Source organism: Arachis hypogaea, unplaced genomic scaffold (assembly GCF_003086295.3).
Source record: "Arachis hypogaea cultivar Tifrunner unplaced genomic scaffold, arahy.Tifrunner.gnm2.J5K5 arahy.Tifrunner.gnm2.scaffold_830, whole genome shotgun sequence".
Lineage (NCBI taxonomy): Eukaryota > Viridiplantae > Streptophyta > Magnoliopsida > Fabales > Fabaceae > Arachis > Arachis hypogaea.
In genome coordinates this window covers 48,827-71,596 of record NW_027255400.1, presented here as the reverse complement: position 1 = coordinate 71,596, position 22,770 = coordinate 48,827, and the positions used below count along the sequence as shown (strand labels likewise).

At 33.5% G+C, this 22,770-nt stretch overlaps 1 protein-coding gene and 1 long non-coding RNA gene across 19 annotated transcripts; both read right to left on the bottom strand.

Annotated features, from left to right (window-relative positions):
* Positions 1-8,863: 8,863 nt before the first annotated feature.
* On the bottom strand, positions 8,864-12,997 carry LOC112695698 (uncharacterized). 18 transcript variants are annotated; one of them, XR_011879370.1, is made up of 8 exons: positions 12,889-12,942; positions 12,616-12,689; positions 11,951-12,212; positions 10,845-11,033; positions 10,495-10,596; positions 9,873-10,079; positions 9,202-9,751; positions 8,864-9,108 (listed from the first exon to the last, which is right to left on the bottom strand). It is a non-coding gene; the product is annotated as an uncharacterized lncRNA (long non-coding RNA). The 18 variants fall into 18 exon arrangements; XR_011879371.1 differs by having other exon boundaries at positions 9,893-10,079; XR_011879369.1 differs by having other exon boundaries at positions 9,957-10,079.
* Positions 12,998-16,104: 3,107 nt separating this feature from the next.
* On the bottom strand, positions 16,105-17,285 carry LOC112805227 (uncharacterized). Its single transcript, XM_025847628.3, has one exon. It carries the CDS (start codon positions 17,257-17,259, stop codon positions 16,105-16,107), a length of 1,155 nt encoding a protein of 384 aa, XP_025703413.1. The 5' UTR covers positions 17,260-17,285.
* Positions 17,286-22,770: the final 5,485 nt, after the last annotated feature.

The window sequence follows — 22,770 nt, the reverse complement described above, 5'->3', positions numbered from 1 at the left end:
CCCTAGAAAACGCAAACAAAACCTTAGAAAATTGTATAAATTCATAGAAAACCCTAGAAAATCGTAAAAAACCATAAAAAATCCTAGAAAACCTTAGAAAACCGTAGAAAACTCATAGAAAAACCTAGAAAACCCTTAGAGATCCCTAGAAAACTCTAGAAAACCAAAGGAAATCCAAGAAAATCCTTGAAAATCCTAGCAAACCCTAGAAAAACCCTAGAAATTCCTAGAAAATCCTTAGAAATCTTTAGAAAACCGTAAAAACCCAAAAAAACCTAGAAAACCTAAGAAAATCCTAGAAAACCATAAAAAACCTCTCGAAAACCCTAAGAAAATCATAGAAAAACTTAAAAATCCCTATAAAACTCTAGAAAACCCTAGAAAACCCTAGAAAATCCTAGAAAAGCGTAGAAAACCATAGAAAACCCTAAAAATCTCCTAGAAAACTATTAGAAAACCCTTAGAAACCCTCAAAGGAAATCCCTAGAAAAATCTAGAAAACCCTTAGAAATTCCTAGAAAACCCTAGAAAATCCAAGAAAACCCTAGAAAACCGTAGAAAATCCTAGAAAAACCCCAGAAAACCTTAGAAAATCTAAGAGAATCCTAGAAAAACCCTTGAAAATCGTAGAAAACCCTTAAAAACTCTCGAAAACCCTAGAAAACCCTAAGAAAATCTTAGAAAACCGTATAAATCCTTAGAAAACCCTAGAAAAACATAGAAAAATCCTAGAAAATCGTAGAAAATCGTAGAAAACCATAAGAAACCCTAGAAAGCCCTAGAAAACTCCTAGAAAAACTTAGAAAACCCTCAGAAATCACTAGAAAACCCTAGAAAATCCTTGAAAATCCTAGAAAACCCTTGAAAATCCTAGAAAACCCAAGAAAACTCTAGGAAAACCCTAGAAATCCCTAGAAAATCCTTAGAAATCCCAAAAAAATCCTAGAAAACCCAAGAAAACCCAAGAAAACCCTAGAAAACCTTAGAAAATCCTAGAAAAATCCTCGAAAACCATAGAAAACCCTAAGAAAATCATAGAAAACCCTATAAATCCATAGAAAACCCTAAAAAGTCCTAGAAAATGCTAGCAAGTCGTAGAAAACCATAAAAAAACCCTAGAAAACTCCTAGAAAAACCTAAAAAATCCTAGAATACCCTTAGAAATCCCTAGAAAACCCTAGAAAACCCAAGAAAATCCTAGAAAACCCTAGAAAATCCTAGAAAAACCCTGGAAACCATAGAAAACCCTAAAAAAACTCTAGAAAAACACTAAAAAAACCTTTGAAAACCCTAGAAAATCGTAGAAAACTCCTAGAAAACCATAAAAAACCCTAGAAAACTCCTAGAAAAACCTAGAAAACCCTAGAATACCCTCAAAAATCTCTAGAAAACCCTAGAAAACCAAAGAAAATCCTAGAAAACCCTAGAAAATCCTAGAAAAACCCTCAAAAACCATAGAAAACCCTAAAAAACCCTCCAAAACACTAGAAAAACTATAGAAAATCCTAGAAAATACTAGAAAAACTCTAAAAAAAACCCTTGAAAATCCTAGAAAAACTCTAGGAAACCCTAAAAAATCCTAAAAAACCCTAGAAAAACTTAGAAAACCTTAGAAAACCCTCAGAAATCCCTAGAAAACTGTAGAAAACCCAAAAAAACCTAGAAAACCCAAGAAAACCCTAGAAAATTTTAGAAAAACCACAGAAAATTCTGGAAAACCTTAGAAAATTATAGAAAAATCCTCGAAAACCATAGAAAATCATAAAAAACTCTCGAAAATCCTTGAAAAACCCCAGAAAACCATAGAAACTCTAAGAAAATCCTAGAAAAACCCTTGAAAATCGTAGAAAACCCTTAAAAACTCTCGAAAACCCTAGAAAATCCTAAGAAAATCTTAGAAAACCGTATAAATCCCTAGAAAATCCTAGAAAAACATAGAAAAACCCTAGAAAATCCTAGAAAATCGTAGAAAACCATAAGAAACCCTAGAAAACTCTAGAAAACTCCAAGAAAAACCTAGAAAACCCTCAGAAATCCCTAGAAAATCCTAGAAAATTCTTGAAAACCCTAGAAAACCCTTGAAAATCCTAGAAAACCCAAGAAAACTCTAGAAAAATCCTAGAAATCCCTAGAAAACCCTTAGAAATCCCAAGAAAATCCTAGAAAACCCAAGAAAACTCAAGAAAACCCTAGAAAAACCCTAGAAAACCTTAGAAAATCCTAGAAAAATCCTCGAAAACCATAGAAAACCCTAAGAAAAGTATAGAAAACCCTATAAATCCATAGAAAACCCTAAAAAATCCTAGAAAATCCTAGAAAAACCCTAGAAAATGCTAGAAAATCGTAGAAAACCATAGAAAACCCTAGAAAACTCCTAGAAAAACCTAAAAAATCCTAGAATACCCTCAGAAATCCCTAGAAAACCCTAGAAAACCCAAGAAAATCCTAGAAAACCCTAGAAAATCCTAGAAAAACCCTGAAAACCATAGAAAACCCTAAAAAACCCTCGAAAATACTAAAAAACTCTAGAAAAACCCTAAAAAAACCAAAGAAAACCCTAGAAAATCATAGAAAACTCCTAGAAAACCATAAAACACCCTAGAAAACTCCTAGAAAAACCTAGAAAACCCTAGAAAACCCTCAGAAATCTCTAGAAAACCCTAGAAAACCAAAGAAAATCCTAGAAAATCCTAGAAAAACCCTCAAAAACCATAGAAAATCCTAAAAAACCCTCCAAAACCCTAGAAAAACTATAGAAAATCCTAGAAAATACTAGAAAAACTCTAAAAAAACCCTTGAAAATCCTAGAAAAATCCTAGGAAACCCTATAAAATCCTAAAAAAACCCTAGAAAAACATAGAAAACCTTAGAAAACCCTCAGAAATCCTTAGAAAACCGTAGAAAACCCAAAAAAACCTAGAAAACCCAAGAAAACTCTAGAAAATTTTAGAAAAACCACAGAAAATCCTATAAAACATTAGAAAATTATAGAAAAATCCTCGAAAACCATAGAAAATCATAAAAAACTCTCGAAAATTCTAGAAAATCCTAAGAAACTCTTAGAAACACCCTAGAAATCCCTAGAAAACTCTAGAAAACTTTAGAAAATCCATAGAAAATCCTAAAAAATCTTAGAAAAACCCTAGAAATCCCTAGAAAATCCAAGAAAAAACCTAGAAAAACTTAGAAAACCCTAGAAAACTCTTAGAAATCTCTAGAAAATCGAAGAAAACAAAAAAAATCCTAGAAAACCCTAGAAAATCCTAGAAAATTCTAAAAAAACCATAGAAAATCCTAGAAAACCTTAGAAAATTATAGAAAAATCCTCGAAAACCATAGAAAACAATAAAAAACTCTCGAAAACCCTAGAAAACCTTAAGAAAATCTTAGAAACACCCAGAAAATTCCTAGAAAACTCTAGAAAAACTTAGAAAATTCCTAGAGAATCCTAGAAAATCCTAGAAAACCCAAGAAAACCCCTGGAAATCCCTAGAAAAAATCTAGAAAACCCTTAGAAATTCCTAGAAAACCATAGAAAACCCAAGAAAACCCTAGAAAACCCTAGAAAATCCTAGAAAACCCTAGAAAACCCTTAGAAAATCCTAGAAAACCCTAGAAAACCCAAGAAAACCCTAGAAAACCCTAGAAAATCGTAGAAAAACCTTTGAAAACCATAGAAAACCCTAAAAAACTTGAGAAAACCTTAAGAAAACCTTAGAAAACACTATAAATCCATAGAAAGTCCTAGAAAAACATAGAAAAACCCTAGAAAATCCTAGAAAATCGTAGAAAACTATAAAAAAAAACCCTAGAAGATCCTCGAAAATCCTAGAAAACTCCTAGAAAAACCTAGAAAACCTTCAGAATTCCCTAGAAAACCCTAGAAAATCCTAGAAAACCCTTGAAAATCTTAGAAAACCCTAGAAAAATCCTAGAAATCTTTAGAAAATCCTTAGAAATCCCTAGAAAACCCTAGAAAATCTAAGAAAATTTTAGAAAATCCTATAAATCCATAGAAAATCCTAGAAAATCCTAGAAAAATCGTATAAAATCCTAAAAAATCATAAAAAATTATAGAAAACCATAGAAAATCTTAGAAAACTCCTAGAAAAATCAAGAAAACCCTAGAATACCCTCAGAAATCCCTAGAAAACCCTAGAAAATCCAAGACAATCCTAGATAACCCTAGAAAATCCTAGAAAACCCCTCGAAAACCATAGAAAACACTAAAAAACTCTCGAAAACTCTAGAAAAACCCTAGAAAACACTAGAAAATACTAGAAAAACCCTCGAAAACCCTAGAAAAACCTTAGAAAATACTAGAAAATCCTAGAGAAATCCTAGAAAAACTTTGAAAACTTTAGAAAACCCTTAGAAATCCAAAGAAAACCGTAGAAAACCCAAAAAAACCTTAGAAAACAAAAAAAAAGACTAGAAAACTCTAGAAAATCCTAGAAAAACCCCATAAAATCTTAGAAAACACTAGAAAATTATAGAAAAACCCTCAAAAACCATAGAAAACCCAAAAAAATTTCAAAAACCCTAGAAAACCCTAAGAAAATCTTAGAAAACCTTAGAAATCCTTAGAAAACTCTAGAAAACCCAAGAAAAACCCTAGAAAATCCTTGAAAATTTTAGAAAATCCCAGAAAACCCTTGGAAATCCCTAGAAAAATCTAGATAACCCTTAGAAATTCCTAGAAAACCCTAGAAAACCGAAGAAAACCCTAGAATATCATAGAAAACCCTAGAAAATCGTAGAAAACCCTAAAAAACCTTCGAAAACCCTAGAAAATCCTAGAAAATTCTATAAAAACCCTAGAAAATCGTAGAAAACCCTAAAAAACCCTTGAAAACCCTAGAAAACCCTAACAAAACATTAGAAAACCCTAGAAATCCCTAGAAAATCGTAGAAAATTCAAGAAAACGCTAGAAAACACCTAAAAATTCCCTGAAAATCCTTAGAAAACCCTAGAAAACCCTATAAAAATCCCTAAAAAATCATAGAAAACCCAAGAAAACCCTAGAAAATTCTAGAAAACCCAAGAAAAAGCCCAGAAAACCCAAGAAAATCCTAGAAAAATCCTTGAAAACCGTAGAAAACCCTCAAAAACCCTAGAAAATCCTAAGAAAACTTTAGAAACCTCTAGAAATCCCTAGAAAATCCTAGAAAACCCTAGAAAATCTCTAGAAATCCCCCGAAAACCCTGGAAATCCCTAGAAACCCTAGAAAATTGAAAAAGACCTTAAAAATCCTAGAAAAACCTAGAAAAACCTTAGAAAACATAAAAAATCCTAGAAAAATCCTAAAAAATCCTAGAAATCTCTAAAAAACCCTAGAAAACCCAAGAAAATCCTAGAAAATCATAGAAAACACTAGAAAATCCCTAGAAATCCCCAAAAAACTCATAGAAATCCCTAGAAAAACCTAGAAAACCCTCAGAAATTCCTAGAAAACGCAAGAAAATCCTAGAAAAACACTAAAAAACCCTAAAAAACCATAGAAACCCCTATATATCCATAGAAAATCCTAGAATACCCTAGAAAAACCCTAGAAAATCCTAGAAAATTGTAGAAAATCATAGAAAACTCCTAGAAAACTCCTAGAAAAACCTAGAAAACTCAAGAAAACCTTCAGAAATTCCTAGAAAACCCAAAAAAATCCTAGCAAATCTTAGAAAATCTTAGAAAAACTCTCGAAAACCATAGAAACCCTAAAAAACCTCGAAAACCTTAGAAAACCCTAGAAAAACCCTAGAAAATCCTAGAAAACCCTAGAAAATCCTAGTAAATCCTAGAAAACCCTAGGAAATCCTAGAAAAACCCTCGAAAACCATAGAAAACCCTAAAAAACTCTCGAAAATCCTAGAAAACCTTAAAAAACCATAGAAAACCCTATAAATCCATAGAAAACACTAGAAAAACTCTAGAAAATCCTAGAAAATCGTAGAAAACCCTAAAAAATTATAGAAAAACCCTAGAAGAACTTAGAAAACCCTTAGAAATCCCTAGAAAACCTAGAAAATCCAAGAAAACCCTTGAAAACCCTATAATACCCATGAAAACCCTAGAAAAATCCTAGAAAACCGTAGAAAAATCCTAGAAACACCTTAGAAAATCCTAGAAAGATGCTCGAAAACCATAGAAAATCCTAAAAAACTTTCGAAAACCCTAGAAAACCCTAAGAAAACCCTAGAAAAACCTAAGAAAACCCTAGAAAAACCCTAGAAAATCTTAGAAAAGCGTAGAAAACCATAGAAAAACACTAGGAAATCCTACAAAACCATAGAAAATCATAGAAAACCCTAGAAAACTTCTAGAAAACTACTAGAAAAACCTAGAAAACCCTCAAAAATCTCTAGAAAACCCTTAAAAACCCAAGAAAATCCACGAAAACCCTTGAAAATCCTAGAAAACCCAAGAAAACCCTAGAAAACCCTAAAAAACCATAGAAAACCCAATAAATCCATAAAAAACCCTAGAAAATCCTAGAAAAAACCTAGAAATCCTAGAAAATCGTAAAAAACTATAGAAAACCCTAGAAAACTCCTAAAATAACCTAAAAAACACTAGAAAACCCTCAGAAATCCCTAGCAAATCCTAGAAAATCCAAGAAAACCTTAGAAAACCCTAGAAAAAACCTAGAAATCCTAGAAAATCGTAAAAAACTATAGAAAACCCTAGAAAACTCCTAAAATAACCTAAAAAACACTAGAAAACCCTCAGAAATCCCTAGCAAATCCTAGAAAATCCAAGAAAACCTTAGAAAACCCTAGAAAAAACTCTAGAAAATCCTAGAAAAACCCTAGAAAAACTTAGAAAACCCTTAGAAATCCCTAGACAACCCAAGAAAACCCTAGAAAATTCTCGAAAACTAAAGAAAACTCCCAAAAAACCCTAGAAAATCCTATAAAAACCCTCGAAAACCATAGAAAATTCTAAAAAACTCTCGAAAACCCTAGAAAATCGTAGAAAATTCTAGAAAACCCCTAGAAAACCCTAGAAAATCCTAGGAAATCCTAGAAAAATCCTTAAAAACCGTAAAAAAACCCTTAAAACCCTCGAAAACCCTAGAAAACCTTAAGAAAATCTTAAAAAACTGTATAAATCCATAAAAAACCCTAGAAAATAATTATTATACTAATTGATATTTTTTGTTATCTTAATCAAGTATGATGGAGTATTTGAATTTAAATACATGCAAAATTATATCAAGGCCTTCTAACAATATACAACATAGACCTTTGATACATTATATTTATCTTGTTAGATTTTGTGTGACCAAATTACTTAATTTAATAAATACAAAGCCACAAAATCCTTTTAAATTTTAATAAAGTTTTAAAATTCTTAATTTCGTTAAATGTTTGTTATGTACTTCACCTAGTATGTTATTTTATTCTTCATGCATGGTTTATTAAAATTTTTTGCTAAACAAAACAATTAAATATTCAATAGTTTGAGACATTTTTAGCTGTTTATTAATGTAAAGAATTTATTAAATACATGACAGTTCATATATTCCAAATTTTGTACAACTAACTACAATAATAAAAAAAATAAACATTTGGTATATTTTTTAAGAGAAAGATTATTACTTTAAAAGGAGAATATAAAACTTCAATAATATGAAGTTCAATTTAAAATACTACATATCCAATTATTTATGAAGAAAATGAGATACTATCCTCAAAAGTTCAAATAATCGAAGTTAATAATGTTTTAAGAACTTATTTTAGAGTCAGTTCATATAAAAATTATTTAAGTATTGTACTTTAGCTTCGATAAATATTTGCTTCGTCAAAGTTATCTTAATAACCTTTATTCAATCAATGATTGCATTTCCATTTTCGAAATAGCATGACCACGACCACTTATCACTATAAGAATATGATTGATTAACGACCATAAAAAGAGCTCTAAAATTATTACTAATCTGACGCAAAATATAATTTGTGACGGATTAGTTACCGTCTAGCAACTAATATTTTTCTCGCTAATTACAAGTCGCAAATCAGTAAGGCAAATACAACAGTCATTAATTCATCGAAAAAATCTTTTAGCTATCGAATAGATAGTCACAAATCCATCACTAAAGTAGAAGCTACTTCCATACAAGAAATAGACTAAATGGTAGTCGCTAATTAGTGACAAACTCTACTGCAGCAGACTCATCGCTAAATGCAAGCTAACTTCGTAGACAAAATGGAATGCTTAGTTAACGCTAATTAACGAGGAATTTTTCCAAACATAACTTGTCGCAAGTTATCCGCTAATATAGTCGCAAATCTGTCACATTTTGTAGCAAATCTATAGCTAATCTTTGAAAATCCTTAATCAAATTTGTAGGAATTTTGTCGCTAAACCAAAACTATTCTAAATGAAAAAGTAGAGTTATGATGTAGTCGCTAACTTGCTAGGAAATAATATATAGTCAATTAGTTACAATATTATCGCAAAATGTCATCTCAAATTCCTTTTAAACTAGTATTGATAGGTATCTCACAAATGTTTGAGTCGCAATAGAGTCTTTAATTTTTCACCATCATCAATAACGAGTATATCGCTAATATTTTCCAGAATATTAGTTAGAATGCCAATTTTGTCGCCATACTAAAATGAACCTCATTATTTTTTTATTTTAGCCATTTAACTAAAAAATTATAATGCATACAAATAAAATTAGTTCATCAAAACTATACATATCTTAAAAAGTTCAAACCATATTTAAAGAAATTAGGTATTAAAGCTAACCTGATAATAACCAAGCTTTTGAGTTTGATCAAATGTTATTTTATCCATTAATCAATAGCTCTAAAAAACATGACTTAATTAAGTAATAAAGAAAAAACTCAGTTACAATATCATCTAAAAGTAAATATCATGTAAAAGTAAGTATTCACTAACTTCTTTAGAGAAATTTTAATCTGGCTATACAAATATGATTCTCCTTCTATAAAATTCATTATACATTACACATCTCAATTTCTCATTGCACATTGAAAATTAAAAAAAAAAAGAAAAATACAAACAACATCTAAAACTTGACATATCAATTGCACAAAGAACATGTCCACCTGTTCCATCTTTAGTTTCACCAATGTTGTCACTTATATGCAAAAATATCAAAAAAAATAATAATAACATCAGTAAATAACAGGCTAATTAAAGAAAGGCTCTAAATGCATCATAGAGCAATTACCTAACACCAACAATGTCACGAAATTCATTATCCATGCTTCGAAGCATATAGTTGTGGAAATCATATGTCAGGGGATGCTCATGATTCCACAGAACAACAGAAGAAAAGTATATACATGTCGCAATAAGAAAATGCAGAAATATTAGCTTCTTCATATGTTTTCAAGAACAAAAGAATAAAAAACTAATACAAAATAATCAAACAATGATATGATGTAACATATACAAATGGACAAGTTCAAACTCATTAAATTGTTATTTGTGATTAGCAAATGGAATACTAGGAGTAGATTTGCATGCTCACCGCGCCATCTAAAGACTCAATAGCACTGTTGACCTCTTCAAGGCTGTTGTAAGTCACAAATCCAAAGCCTCTTGATCTTTCACTTTCCCTGTCATAGATTACCTAGGCTTCCACTTTCGCATGTCTCTGCAGTTCTTTGCTCAACTCGATTCTCATGTTTCCTCCCTCGAGGATCTTGTGCACCATATGCATCATTTTTATCAAGGTTTGTATAAAAATCAAGCAAAAAGTCCTTCTTCTTTGTAACCTATATACAAATATGAAAATTGTACGTCAGCAGTATGCAAGAACAGAGAATTGGAAATATAGGAATTGAACCATAAAGAAGTACATCAATTCAATTAGAAAATGTGGAAGAAAACAAATACCAAGGTTGTTTTTCCATTACCAATCAAGCTGATAACCAAGACATGATAATGAATATGGGAAACTTTAAAAATTCTAGAACCTACAGCATCTCTCTCCTCTTCAAGTTCACATAGTCGTTCTAGCTCCATCTATCTCTCACGTTCAGCAAGCTTCTTTCTGTAAGCTCCAGTAACAAAGTATTGCACTATATCTGCAAGGAGGAATGCCTACAAGGTGACATTATAGACAATCAGATCTCAACCTAAGGTTTGATGGTGGGAAGTATCTGCATTAACAACAGACTGCTGCAGGAAAGGCAGACAGAATCAGTCATGGAGTTCTTTCAATTGAATTTAGAGATTTGGGTGGATCAACTCCTATAGTCCTATTCAGCTGGCCCTTACAACTGCAATTCACATTAAGAAAAGTTTTAACAAAAATTGCGCATATTCCCCCTCTAAGTAAATATTTGTCTATATACTGTTGAAATATGCATATTCAGAGAAATGATAATCATCTATGACACACGAGAATTACAAGAACCATTCACTAGGTCAAAGGTCTAATACCTGACTATACTAAAGATCCTCTAGTCATACACTTCATAATAATTACTGGAGGACAGAATGAGAGGGAACTAACCTCACTGAAGTAGAAGAAATCCGTCAAACCAACAAGTGATCGAGCTTGATCGCAACCAATATGTCGTGTTTCATATACATCACGAAATTCCCTTCGGCTTTGCTGTAAATTATTGGAAATAAATCTATGTAAAGAAAATATTTTGCTGGTAATATTTTACTTTAGCTATAATGGACAAGATATGTCATGAGAAACTTGTCAAAGAAAACTAGCAACAACAATTTTTCAATGCAGCCACTTAATACAATCAGTACGGTATTCTTGAGAAGGTTTTAAATAATTAAATAGCAAAAGAAGCTAATATGATGCATACATGTGCCTAACAAAACATAAGAATGAGTAGCAAATACCCTGCATCGACCAAAATAACATCCATCTGGCTCAATTGACCCGAAGAAATTCAGCTTCATTAGGCAACCCTTTAGACTTATCATAGTATAAGCCTCGAATTGGGAAACTTGGATCATACTTGAATTCCATGCAAATCTCAGGATACCTAAGCTTCAGTAATAAGCTTCTTTGACCTACCTTATTTGCCACTGTTTGAACACAGAGCAAAGAAAACACTCTTTTTATGAATCCAAATTAATTTGTATCAATCCATAAGGCTTTAATCACCACAATTTAGGCACATCAGATAATATTAATTCGTACATTATTTATATTTGATTATAGCATAAAAATATAATAAATAATATAAAACTATTTATATGTCTTCACCTAATCATTTAAAATTTCAAAAGGGATAATTCATTTCCACTTTTGTTTTCTGTTCCATTTAGTGATAGAGTTTTCTGCTTCTAAAATTAACACCAACCCCCCTCCCCGAAAAAAAAAGAATCAGAGTACTCTCAAAGGAGTTCCTTTAATTTGTAGATATGGTATAATACTCTTGGCGAGAACAATGAACATAGAAGCTCTTGAGGTTGTAACTTGTAATTGGTTCCCAGCAAAACCAAAAGAACACACGCTAAACGTCCTCGGAGGCCCCAAATAGATGGTAGTAATAATGATAGTAATCGTCAGGGCAATAAGAAATGAGATGCATTTTGACAATTATAATCTACAGCCACAGAGCAAAGAAACCACGCTTTTTATGAATCCAAATTAATTTGTATTAATCCATAAGGATTTAATCACCACAATTTACACAAAACAATGTTTTTAAAAAAGAAAAGCGACTGTTATTACTCGAAGAATCAGAATCAGAAATTATAACACTGGTACTGTAATTAACAAAGAATCAGAATCAGGAATTATAAGATAAATACATAAATTACATAAATAACAGATTCCACAAAGAATCACATAAATCATACAAATTAGAATCAGAAATATAATTTTTTTTGATTAAGCAGAAATATAAATTATAATTAACTTAACTCACAGAAATTATAACAAATACTTCAAAATCAAAGTAATAATGAAAATTTGAGAGTTCACAGAACTGACTTACTCGACGAAAGAGCAACTGACCGGCCAAGACCAGTAAGATCGGCGAAGATGCGACGACAAGACGACGCTCCGATGCGAAGACGACGAAGATGGCGAACACTGGAAGACGGCGAGGACTCAAGGGCGCGATGACTCCTGCTGCGGTAAGCGCTGACGGTGACGTCGAGAGTCCGTGAGAGGTGGCAGTAAGGGGGTGGGAGGTGGCAGTGAGGGACTAAGAGGGTGGGAGCAATAGCCAATGATGATACATATAGAAAACAATCCTGAGAGAGAAGGTGCAACTTGCTAATTTCAAAATCATAAAATTAATAAAAATATTATAAAAAAGGAAACGTTATGGATCATACTTTTAGTAGAAAAATATGAATTTGGCTGATATTAGTTCGAATACAAGACAAATATAAAAAAAATAATTACTTAATCTTTTTATTATAAAAATATATGGTATTATTACAAAATTTAGTTTAACTAATAAAATCTTTGTTAATAAAATATAAAATCAGCATTTGAAAAGAAACTACTAAATAGCTCCCAATTATTCATCAAATTCAAATACACAAACAAAAGAGGAAGCAAAACCAAAAATCATATATGAACTCAGATTTACCTAGGCCTATTACCCTCTAACCAACATCGAAAAAAATAAAATAAAAATGAGAATGCTACTTCTTGATGAGCAGCTCTATAGGTTCTGTCTGTTTGGCTAGCAAATTTGATCTTCTTGAATCTTGAGTACATACCTTACATGAAAACAAAAACATAAATAAGTTAAAAGGTGACTTCTCTTGTGGCTAAGTCTTCCGTGACTAATGATGGCTAAGTGTTAACCATCTAATTTAAACTTGACACTTGGCATAGGTATTTGAAAGAGAATTTCTTAACCAGTTCTGTAATTAATGATTATGTTACAGTAATGTGAGATAAGTTTTATAAAGTTACTTTGATCGTGAAATTGAAGAGTGCATCAGTTAGAATTTTTGAGTTTCTTGCCGGCGATCTTCAATTCAAGCAGTGGATCGCAAAAACACAAGACTTATTGTCACTATTCGTGAAGCTTCTGAACAAAGGAATTGAGGGACTTCACGGGACCATGTTGTGGCTTTTGACTCGATTTCGGTGACTCAACGGACAAAACCCAAACATGCCCATTCAAAAATTACCAAAGCAGTTTCAAAGACGCTGTAGATCACCGCCTCCAGCAGTTCCATGGTAGAGAAGTGCCTACGATTTCTGGCGGTGGTGGTGACATGTGCTGATGGTATAGGGCAGCGATGGGCGGAGATATTTCATGCGCTGCGAAAGTGGTGGAGAGACTGGCGAAAGCAAGAAAGGCGATGCCAGAAGAACACAGAACTAAATGAACCTTTGCCAATCTGTTGTAGAATCTTCTCCATTTTTCTGTGAACTGAAAAATTCACTACTTCAGAGGTAGATAGCAAAGGTTAAAATGAAGCAAGTCATCTTGTTTCTCATTTTGCAGATGTTACAATGAATACAGCTCCTTTTTCTTTGCTTTTACAAGCTCAGAACCAAATAGAAATATGTTAATGGTCAATGATAATTCATACCTAATCAATGGATGTGAACTACTTCAATAGAAAACAGGAAGATTGGATTCTAAAACTGCTTTCTTAGAGACTCATCTGAGTATTTCAGAGTCTGAATATATAATCAATAAACATTTTGTGCTAAATTAAAGATTAACTAATGTATAGTTCAGGGATAAATTTATAGCATAAAGAAAATAAATCAAGTGTACAATGAGATAAAAAACAATTAACATGCAGGTATAGACGAATAGTCTACACATCACATGTCAAGTAAAGACAAGAAACAAACAAACCAAGGAGTGGCCCAAGCAGGTACACAAGGCTTATTTTTAATCGAAGAATGCCCGTTCTGATCGATTGTGTATTAGATTATAAGACTACTACACATGCATTGACATTTTATGCCCGTTTAAATGACTATGGAAAAATACAGAAGCATCTCACTTTTTCCCATCTACGTGTAACTCAGATCAATTTCGATGTATCCCAAAGTTTTATTACTAAGAGTGGTTGAAAGGAGTACTAGCATGACTTGTTAATAAAAAATGCTTTGTGCATCGATTCGGGTGGGTTTCGTGGAAAATAGATTAAGTGAAAAATAATAGTTAAGGTGAGAGATTAGGGGTAAATAAACTTGTGAGGAAGATATTTCTGTTAATGGCAAATAAACAATACAAGAACTAATAGTGAGGAAGAGAGGTGGAGAAGTATTGAGACCTCCACTAATGTCACAAGAGGATGAATGAACTTTGTTTAAAGTGGACAGGAATGGTTTACAGAGAAGAGAAGCTCTCAGAAGAGAATGAAGGTGAAGGTGAAAGTAAAGGATGAAAAGGGTTTCAAGGTCTGTGAAGAAAAAGATGATCAAGGTGAAAGTGAAAAGTGAGAGTGAAGGATGAAGGATACTTTACAGAGGTAGTTTGAGGTCCTTTTTATAGTGTAAAACTATGATGAAGAGGGCACCCCTTGGCCAATGATTTTAGTCTGACATTTAGTTTACTGCTCGTTCCAAAATATCTTTAGGTATTTGGGATCACCTCAAGTCTTGTCAACTGAAAAGGGGTAGGAAGTTGATTCCCACACGTTAAACTAAAGCTCCTGACATGTGACATTAGTGAAGGGACATCTAGTTTGGTTTTCTTTCAACTAGATGACACCTTTACACTCCAAATCTAACCAATCCACTTTCACTAATATAGTTCTCACCGAAGAGAAATTCAACTCCTCAAGGTGTTATTTTGGATTCCATCCTTTTAGCCCAATACCTTTAGGAGGAACTTAACTCTTTTTTAATCATGTTTGTAGGTCATTATAAAAATAATTATGTACAAAAAAAGTTTATATTTTTAATACACAATCATACATAAAAAAAATAATCCACTAAATCATTTATAATATATTTATAAATAAAAATATTTATAGTTAATTTATTTTTAATATATATTTTGTATTTTATGAATATGGTTGATTTTAGCATATATCTAACATACTTATTAGCTTTTATTGAAGTTTTCAATCATCTTTGCTTATTAACATGACCAGATTCGGCCCAAAAATATCCAGCTTCATATTTAAATAAGAGAAAACTAACATCGCACGGAGAAGATTGATGGCAGCCGCAGTTGAGTACTCACTCTTTCTCAAATCTAGAAGCTATGCCTGGTTGACAGAGGAGACAACTCATCCACGCAGAATCTTAATAGCAGAGGCGAGGAGATGAATGGTGGCAGACGCGATGCCAAGCTCTAGGGTTTCAACATCTTCCACAGATCTCCCTCCAAGGTTTTTTCGCCCTCTTCTACTTTGGAGAGATTTTGGTTTGAAATGTGAATGTTTGGGTTTGTGTGAAGTGAAAAGTAATTTAAGATTATGAATGTTTATTTGGTGCTTGGGTTATACATCAATGAAGGGAGGATTTATAATTTGCTCAAATAACATATGTTGCATAGATTTTCAAAAATAATTATATTAAGTGTATACTAAAATTAGTTACTAGTATAAAATATATGTGAAATATAAAATATATATTAAAAATAAATTAAATAATATGTATATTTTTACACAAGAAAAATTCTATAGAGTCATCAAAATTTATTATATTTGATATCGAATATAATATGTTGTTAAATTATTAAGTTAAAGAAACTAGACAAAAAAAAAATTGGGTTAATAGCTAAGTAATTATTAAAAACAATAAATTTTGACTATTTTCTAACATTTCTCTATACACAAATATATAAAAATCTGGTGGATAATTTTAGTGTAAATATATTATTTTTGTTTCATAAATTTCCACAAAATTCAGCCACAAATAATTAAAAATGTTAGTAGTGGAAGAAGAAAGTTTATTGCTATCAATGACATCGCACAAGGATTTCACAAATTGAGGAGGCATCAGCAGATCGATTACATAGTGATGATGAGTTTGGAACCCTAAAATAGCAGCAAAAGATAAACAAAATCCTAACTATAATGATTAAGGACAATCTTATTATGAAAGACAAAAAACACACATAGCCAAGTTGATGCACAATGCAATGCAGCAGAAACTACAAAATTAAATTGAGACAACAAAAACACATCATAAATCATAGTAATTTCAGAATTATGCATCCTGAAAAATGTTGTCTATGATAGAGCAATCTACTTCTGCATGATTATTATCATTATTCAACATCATCATCTTCATTTGGTTGTCATTCTCTTGAAGAGGCATGTTAGGCTGCATAACCATATTGCTAAAATCATTATTGAAACCACCACTGATCTGCTGCATGTAATGTAAACCCTGCTGATCCAAATGCACGCCGAAACCATCGTCTCTCTTCGACTCGCCGGAAACAACCAGAGGAAGAGGAGGCGGAAGAAGTGACAAGTGGCATGAACCGTCTGTAGCAGTGGTACTGGTACCTAACGATCTCTCGCATTTGTTGAGCTTTGGCTTTTTCTTCAAGAAACCATTAACTATTTCTTCCAACAAGCCTGACGACTCTGAACCTCCATACAATTGCTCCTTTGAGTCTTCTTCGCCACCACCATGATCAGCTTGATTATTATTATTATTAGTAGTAGCAGCAGTAGTAGTAGTAGTAGTATCGATCTTGCTTCCACTGCCACAACCGACATGGCTTGTGTCAGAACAAGGTGCGCTGTAGTTATTAGCAACATTTACAGGATGTGAATTGACAAAACTGCCCTTGGTGTCGCATAAATAGTCGGGGGAAGAAGAGGCTATAAAGTCCTGGAGAAGCATGTCGATGGAGTGAAGGTTTCGCTGTTGTTGGAAGGTTGAAGAAGAAGGGTCAGACCAACAACCCCCGAAGTGGCGGTTATGGCCGTTGAAGAGTTGGTTATGATGATTAAGGAAGCTGAACTGGTTATGAGTGAAGAGGTGGTTATGGAGGTTAAGGAGATTGTTATGGTTGTTAGTGACGGTGATGGAAGAAGAGTGAGGAGGTGAAGTATGGTACACAAAGTTGGTCCTGGCCTTAAGGCCACGCATGGCTCTGGCAGCGCAGTCGTAGGCGCAGGCGGCTTCCTCTGCGGTGTCGAAAGTCCCCAGCCAACGGCGCTCCTTGGACTGAGGATCCCTTATCTCGGCGGCGTAACGGCCCCATGGCCTCCGCCTGACGCCACGGTACCTGATGGCTCCGGCAGCGGGCGAAGTGCTGGTGTCTCGCAGGGTCCGCTTGGTGGGTTTGTTGGAAGGTGGTTCGGGAAGGGGGGACATGCCGTTGAGGCGCCTCAGCGCTTCGTCCATGTGGAACAATGAAGTGATGAAATGAGCTTTAGTTTGTGTTTGGAAATTAGAAGAGAAGAGAAATAAAGAAGGGAAGGTTGAATGTTCAGACTTGAGAGATATAGAGGGAGTGGATCCTCTCCAGTGAGAAAAAAATTGGATGGTATCCAGTGTTCAATCTAACCATTCATTACGCTCTCTCTCTCTTATTTATTTCTGGTCCCACTCGTAGAATCAAAGATGATAGATCACACTAGATTCTATCAATTGTTAAAAAAACTGGAGAGGATCTTTTCCCGAGATATAGATTGGTTGTTCACTTATTTGTAGTAGAGAGTAGAGTAGAGCCTACTAGTACGGTTCCTTTTTATCCTTAGGTTTGGTGATATTTATAGAGGTGTCCTCCTATGTGGGAAAGCATTTTAACGACCCAACATATCCGCTACTTGGTACATACAATTGGCAGGTGAAGTTTATTGCAAGATTGTTAAAAAGAAAATAGAGGCAAACAACGCTTATGTTAAACAATGTAAACAATACATTAAAAATTTAATTTAAAATTTAAAAAATACAAAATAAAAAATATAGGTAGACAATGAAAATATTAAATAATATGAACAATGAATATTTTGTATGTTTAATTCAGTAAGTGTGTGGATGGTTATTCTAATATTAAGATTTAAGTGAGTAATTTGGAGTGTAGTGTGTTTTACTTGAATTGGACCAATTTTAAGACCCGTTGTTCACGTTGTTCAAAAAAATTATTAATTACCTAACATAATCCAATACAAAATCCTAACATGAAATCAAAAACAATTCTCCACACTCATTGTGCCTTTCACTTCGCACAGATCTCTCACAACCACACTCATGTTTTTTCCTTCCACCACGTCACGACTAAAATCCTTCCGTAGCTTCAACCACCGCAAGGTGCAGCGCTGCCGAACGTCGTCGACCATCCTGGCTTCCCTCCTCACGTGCTGCAGCCACCGCCAAATGCCGAAGCCCCATTCCGATTTGCGATTTGTAGTAGCATCGTCGCTTGACCACCGCAGCCCCTTTCTATTCTGCAATTCACAGCAGCAAAGACGACCACCGCAATCCCTTTTCCTCCCGTTGGCAGCTATGCTACTCGGCCACCGCAATGACTTCTCCTTTGCCATTCGCTGTAATGCTGCCCAACCACCGTAGCACCTCTTTCGTTGCAATTCACAGCATCGCCGATCGTCGCAGCAGCCTCCCTCTCTCTCTTGTTTCCACCTTGTCAATCTTTTATACTCCCTTTTCGGTGAGCTAATTCATATTCTTTCACGTTTTTTTCTTTTTTTTCCAGTAATTTAATTTAAAATTCAATTTCTTTTGAGATTGTTTCGGTTGTTTCAATCTGTGTGTTGTTTGTGTTATAAACTATGGTGATGAGAGTTGCAGACAGTTGATCTACATCAAAATTTATGACTTTTTTATGAGATAAGTATTGTTTTGGTCCCTAACGTTTGGGGTCGAAATCGAAATTATCCCTCACATAATTTATTTAGATTCGTCCCAAACGTTTTATTTCGTATTAAAATCGTTCTTTTTAATAAAATTTTTTAATTTTATTACTAAATTACCTCTACTTTAATAAAAAATTATAAATTTAAAAAAATAAATAAAAGAATGCGTTTGGGGGGGGGGGAGAAGGAAAAGGGTACGCGAGGAAGGGGGAGGGAAAAGGGAAAAGGAAGAGGGGGAAGGGGGAAGGGGGAAGGGGGGAAGGGGAAGGGAAAGAGGGGAGGGGAGACAGAAGCGGCGGCAACACGGTGACCACTCACCACCACCGTCGCGTCTTCTCCTTCTTCACGGGCTCTCTCTCTCTCTCCCTCCCTCCCTCCCTCCCTCCCTCTCTCTCTCTCTCTCTGTGGCGGCAACGCGACAACCTCCACCTCGCAGCGGGACGAGGCTGAGCGGCGGCTGGGCGCGACGCATTCCTCACCTCGACGGCGACACGTGTGACGGTGGCGACTCCTCCCCCTTGGTTGCTGGCTCGCGTCCCTCTCCCCTTCTCCCCTGGGTGCGACAGGATGGCAACGGCGACGCGTGTGACGGCGGCGACTCCTCTCCCCTTGGTCACTGGCTTGCCGTCACCGCTTCTTCCCCCTCTCTTTTATGCTTCTGCTTTTTCGGCTTCTGTGTCTTCTTCTACTTTTTCTGTTTCTGCTTTTGTCTTTGTTTCTAATTTTAATTTTGATTTGTTATTTTCTAATTTCATTATTGTTGTGTGTTGAATTTGTTGTTGAATTTGATGTTGTTTAATCTGATTTGGTGTTCTTGAATCTGATTTGGTGTATTTGGTGGTGGTAAAGGTGCTGATAATGGTGATAAAGGTGCTGGTGGTGGTGAAGGGTATTTTTGTCCATAAAAAATTAAAAAAACGATTTTAATACAAAATAAAATATTTAAGACGATTATAAATAAATTACGTGAGGGACGATTTCGATTCTGATCCTAAACTTTAAGGACCAAAACAATATTTACCCATTTTTTTATTGTTGAATCCTTTTAAAATTTGCACTATTTATTAATTTTAAAAATTTTGTGTTCTGTTATTACTAATGAAAATTTAGATATACGATTATTCTTAAGAATTATGATTCTACTCATGTTGTGAAATCTACATAACATTATACTTGTTATATATGCCAAAGGTAGGAAATTATAAACTATGCCAATCATGTGGGAAATATCCCTGCCTTTATATTGGTCTAAACGAATTGAAATACAAGTTGCATGCAATTTGTATGTTCAATGTAGGCAGCATCCGAACGGTATGAATACTATAAAAATTATGATGAACTGGAGGTAAGATATTTGTTTTTTTTTTTTTTTAAGTTCTTGTTAATTAAGGCGACTTGACAATTTTTTGCACTTCTTAATTGAAGATGAAGCTTGCCTTGCTAAGAAGTTTATTGTGTTTCAATGTGAAGCAGAAATGAAGGGGATTTCTACAATAAATAGATTTTTTTCTTTTTTTATTCCAAGGATTTATTTGGGGTGGTTGGCTCTGCTATTTCTATTTAACATTGTAAATGAAATTATATTCATCAAGGGAAAAAAATAATGAACTAAGAGAAAAATTATAGAGTTTCGGATGTTTCATTTTTTGAATTATCGAATGTTTTTTTTACAGGTTTTTGTGATGGTTTTTTTTGAGTTACTCATCATCAGGAACAAAGAGCAAGCTCTTTTTATTAATCCTGATGTTGTTTGCGCATACATATATACTGAAATTTTTATCTATTGAAAATGTAATTATATCATTTGTTAGATGAACGTGTAAACATAATTTTTGAGTTTATTTCAATTGACTGATCTTTGTTATAACTTTTCCTTAAAAATAAAAACTTTTTCTGATATAATCAAATTTGTATGTATATAAAACTTGACTTATAAACTCTTCTAAATATATACCATTTGTTAATAAATAGAGCAATTTTTAAATTAGTTCATCTTAATTTTGCTTTTCCAGGTATTGAAGAATTAAGTAATTATGAAAAGCCCAAAGCAAGGTTTTATCCTTGTGATTCCAATAAGACTAAAATTCATCTCTAGTGTGACCCATATTATTAATGGTCTTGCATAGTTATGAAATAGCTTTCTATTACAGTAAGTTAATGAAAAAAAAATGGTGATTTACAACTAAGAATTGGATTTAAAATTTTAAAAGTGGTTATAGTAAACTAAATCCGGAGTGTATTAACTAGATATATCTATATTGAATTAGCAAAAGAACCAAGTGTATGTGAAGATATACATAATAATAATACATGTCATTGTTTTTGGTACTAATAGTGTAGTTCTAAGTAGCTAAATATCCTAATAATAATATCCTCAAAAAATATATATTATACTCTTTAATTACAAGTATTCTTCCACACGGTGCTAGTTTCATTTGAATATTTTGCATAGTAGCTGCACTTCCTGTAAAAGCCACCCAAATAAAGAACATATAAATGATGACTAAAGAATTTACAAATAGTAAATTTTGAATTCAAGCAAAAGACTAATGGTATAATCTAAACAATATCACTTTTTGAATGAAAAAAATTATTCGCATACATGGTAAAATAAATATCTATTTTAGTTCTTCAGTAACAACTAATAAATTGACTAAAATACCATCCATGCATCATATTTAAATGGCTTAACTCAAACCCAATTTTAATTTAAATTAAATTAAATTAAATTAAATCTAAACCACAACAAAAAAAAAACTTACGAAACATGTACATGCAGAATCCAGCAAATTAAGTAACATAGTAATTATATAAACCAAATAAATATTCACTTCTCATATGAAAGAACTATCTGCATATTGGTAAAATAAACATCCGCCTTAGTTTATCAGTAACAACTAATAAATTGACCAAAATACTATCCGTGCACTATGTTTAAATGGCTTAACTCCAACCCAATTTCAATTCAAGTAAAATTAAACTAAATCAAATTCAAACCACATAAGAAAATAAACATGCAGAGCATGTGCATGCAGAATCAACAGAACAATTATATAAACCAAATAAACATCCACTTCTCATATAAAAAGAATCGTTCCCATACATCGTAAAATGAACGTCTGCCTTAATTCTTCGGTAAACTAACAAATTGACCAAAATACCACACGTGCACCATGTTTAAATGGCTTAACTCAAACCCAATTTCAATTCAAGCAAAATTAAACTAAATCACAAATCACATAAGAAAAGAAACATGCGGAGCATGTGCATGCAGAATCCAAAAAATCAAGTAACAGAGTAATGGTATAAACCAAATAAACATCCACTTCTCATATGAAATAACCATCCCTATACACAGTAAAATAAACATCTGTTCTTCCGTAACAACTAACAAATTGACCAAAATATCATCCGTACACCATGTTTAAATGACTTAACTCAAACCCAATTTCAATTGAAGCAAAATTAAACTAAATCAAATTCAAACCACATAAAAAAAGAAACCTATAAAACATATGCATACAGAATCCAACAAATAAAGTAACAGAACAATGGTATAAATTAAATAAACATTCACTTTTTCAATGAAAATAACTACTGCACATAGTATTTGAACCCTAAATTCACACCTAATTTCAAATGAAGCAACATCAGGCTGAGTTATAACTATTTTTGGTTTTCAAAAATCTCATACTAAATTATGAAACATCTAATGGATGAATGAAGACAACCGGCTAGCAATGGAAGATGAGAGGACACGACACCTTGGTGCGCGTCGATGCTTCGGCGGAACAGGACTTCGGCTCGGTGAGCTAGTGACGACACCTCCTGTACTCCGCAATGCAAACAGCAGCGATGCACGGTGATTCACGATGAAGGGAAATGACGCGTCATTGACAAGGGGCAGTGATGAGGCGTCGGGGGAAGAGGAAAGGCGATTCTGCTCTCGAGGTTGGTGGCAGGGGAGACGGCAGTGCTACAGAGCTTCGTCGCCGGCGAAGATGGTTGCATGTTAGGATAGGGGTGGTCTGCTGGCTGC

Bases quoted from the DNA above. Each gene is read 5' to 3' on its own strand.
- LOC112805227 (XM_025847628.3), bottom strand. From the start codon at position 17,259: ATGGACGAAGCGCTGAGGCGCCTCAACGGCATGTCCCCCCTTCCCGAA.